The sequence below is a fragment of the Merops nubicus genome, unplaced genomic scaffold (assembly GCF_000691845.1).
Source record: "Merops nubicus isolate BGI_N331 unplaced genomic scaffold, ASM69184v1 scaffold7437, whole genome shotgun sequence".
NCBI lineage: Eukaryota > Metazoa > Chordata > Aves > Coraciiformes > Meropidae > Merops > Merops nubicus.
The window spans coordinates 7,356-9,982 of NW_008620894.1; the positions used below are offsets into that span (position 1 = coordinate 7,356).

The 2,627-nt window shown below is 49.0% G+C and overlaps 1 protein-coding gene across 1 annotated transcript; it reads right to left on the minus strand.

Annotated features, from left to right (window-relative positions):
• Nucleotides 1–60: 60 nt before the first annotated feature.
• PIFO (primary cilia formation) lies at nt 61–2,394 on the minus strand. The gene is made up of 6 exons (XM_008944248.1): nt 2,370–2,394; nt 1,913–2,055; nt 1,431–1,529; nt 927–1,060; nt 532–658; nt 61–129 (listed from the first exon to the last, which is right to left on the minus strand). Exons 1-6 carry the CDS (start codon nt 2,392–2,394, stop codon nt 61–63), a joined length of 597 nt encoding a protein of 198 aa, XP_008942496.1.
• Between the last annotated feature and the right edge of the window lie 233 nt (nt 2,395–2,627).

Consider the following 2,627-nt stretch of genomic DNA (forward strand, 5'->3'; position numbering starts at 1 on the left):
GTGGGGGGAAGCCTGAGCTGCCCCCCTGGAGGGGAGGAGATGGGGCAGCAGCCCTGCTGCTCAGCTGTAGTACAGACTCAGGTAGGCCAGTCGGTCCCGGTGTCTCCTCAATTCTCTGTCCATGGTCAGCTAAAAGACAACTATCAGTTAGAGATGAGCAACAACAGCTTCAGAAAAACACAGGGAGATGTGAGGGGGTGAGCAGAACATGAAGCTATGTTTCAATCTTAAGGGATTTCTTTTCAGCAGAGCTACACAGTACTAAGAGCTCAGGTTAATCACTTTGTGGATGGAAACTTCCAGAGCAAATCTCTTAGTAGAAGGGTTTGGTTTGGGGTTTTTTTTGCAAATGAGTGTTTTCTGACAGAAAATCACTTTGTGTCTTGTGCCCATGGTTAGTAGAGTCTCATACCCAGCAGCCCAGTGAGGAAAGGGTGGCAGAACATAGTGCAAATGCACTGAAGTAACCCCACAATTTCCTTTTTCACAAGCATTGAGACAGCAATAACATCTCCTTATCCCTTTCCTTACCTTCTGGACCTCCATTTTTGGCATCCTCTGTGCTGACATTGGCCCTAAAGACCAGTCTGGAGACCCAAACTTCATTGGCCAAGTGATTTGTTTGTGTAATTGCTTGTCTGCTTCATAAGTTCCAGGTCTAAAGAGAAGAGGTGCAGAATATCTCATTTCTGGAGCTGCTGTATGATGTTTGTGATACCAGAATTTACCAGCCTTGCATCCATCCATGGGAGAAATGCATGTTGTGGTATTCTAAAGACTAAAGCAGGGGAGCTTCTTGAAGATAAAAAAAGCATTACTAGGAACTCAGATACCTGTCTTAGTTTATCTTCTATTTGTGTCTTAGTGTTTCTCTCTGCTAGTGCTCCTGCTTAGTATTAAAAGCATTAGAAAATGAGTTACATTACCCAGGGAAAAGTTCTTTATCTGAAGGCTTATCTGGAAATCGTGGTGTCTTAGCAGAAAATGGAGCATAGGCAGGCTGGCATTTTCCTTCTTTCTTCCAGAATGACTGGTACACTGCTGGGCCAGGACTCACAGGCTGCAAGAGAGAAAATGTCACTTAATATATTGTTATTCTAGAGAAGCTGGGCCAGAAAACATTATAATGTGTTTGTTCAGCTAGTATAGCTGAGCTCCCTCCCTGATTTCACCTCAGTGGGTACATTTACACGTGTGTGTGTGTGTGATACAAAGGAATGTGGACATGCAAATGCATGTGTTGCTGTTGCCAGAGCTGATTTGATCTCTGGGCTCCCACCAGGCTGTATGTACAGAGATTTATAGCTGCCCTAGATACTCAGTGGGAGGCAGCAACAGCAAATGTGCTCGAAACTGATGGAGTCTGTTAGGAAGAGCCTAAAATTCTTGTAAAGCTGCAGCTCTGCTGCTTTGAAATGTGCTGTTCTTACCTGGGGCTCTGGTGGGAAACGCTGGGCTGTCCTTGCTCCTAGCACGTAGCCTTTCTTGCTCAGTGGTTTGTTTTCCAAAGAGGATCTGAGGCTGCTTCTCTGTGATTCAAAAGCAAAAGTGTCTTACTGACATTTTTAAGACCCCGTTTGCATCAGGGGAAGGGCTGAAGTGCCTGAACACAGTTTTTCCTGTTCACTGCTCTAATTTCTCACTGAAGTAGAACGCTGCAACAGCTGGAGCTTTGAGGATTGGTATGGTTGGAAGGGAAGAGGGATTTGGTTTTCTAGGTAGATGTGAATACCTCATACAATGACTTAGCAGGGCAGGGGTGGGGGGCTCTGTGTCCAGCTGGCCTATTGCTCCTGAAATCGGTCCCTTCTGTGAAGGAAAAGCTTTGAGCACAAAATCCAGCTGGCCATAGCCCTGTTGCTCCTGAAATCTGTGAAGGAAAAGCTTTGAGCACAAAAAATGAGCAACTTACTTCTTGAGTGAGGTAAGAGCCTGGCCCGAGCACAGGGTGTCCCCTGCTGGGAGGGTGCTGGATGCCCAGCCTGCCCGGGGCATGGTGCAGAGGGAACATCTTCCTCTCCTGGCACGACCCGAATGAGATCTGCTTCTGCACGCCTGGGAGACCACCAGAGGGAGATGCCACCAGTGGAGAACACCACGTGTTGCTTTTCTATCTTCCTAAGCATCTGCTGTGCCCCAGGCCAACAATCCCCTGGGGTCCCACACCCGAATTTCCCCTGCCTTGGATATTTGTGAGCGTTCTCCCTGTGGATGCTTGTTCCCTCCTGCCACACAGGTTTCTTTTTTCCACAAGCTGAGCAAAGAGCAGCCTGGCTGTGGGGAGGGGTGCTAGGGAAGCTGGCTACTGTGTGAGAAGGAAAGTCCTTGTGCCCACAGCCCCCTTGGGAGCACACACCTCGCTGGCTCACCTCTCAGCTCCCACTCCTCTGCCATGCTGCCCTGCCAGAGCCTCTGGGAGGGGTGTGTGTTCTCCAGTTGCTATAGACACAGAGCAGGAGGTGTGGAAGGCAGTGCTGCCAAGGGCAGTGCCTGAAGAGCACAGGGAAAAGGGGAGTTAATCACTACCCCTGATTGTGCTGTGCTGGTTCCTGCTCAGGGAGCTGCTGTGAACACACTGCACATCTGAGAGGTCTCGGGGGAAGCAGCCTAGAGGCTGTGCTGTGAGG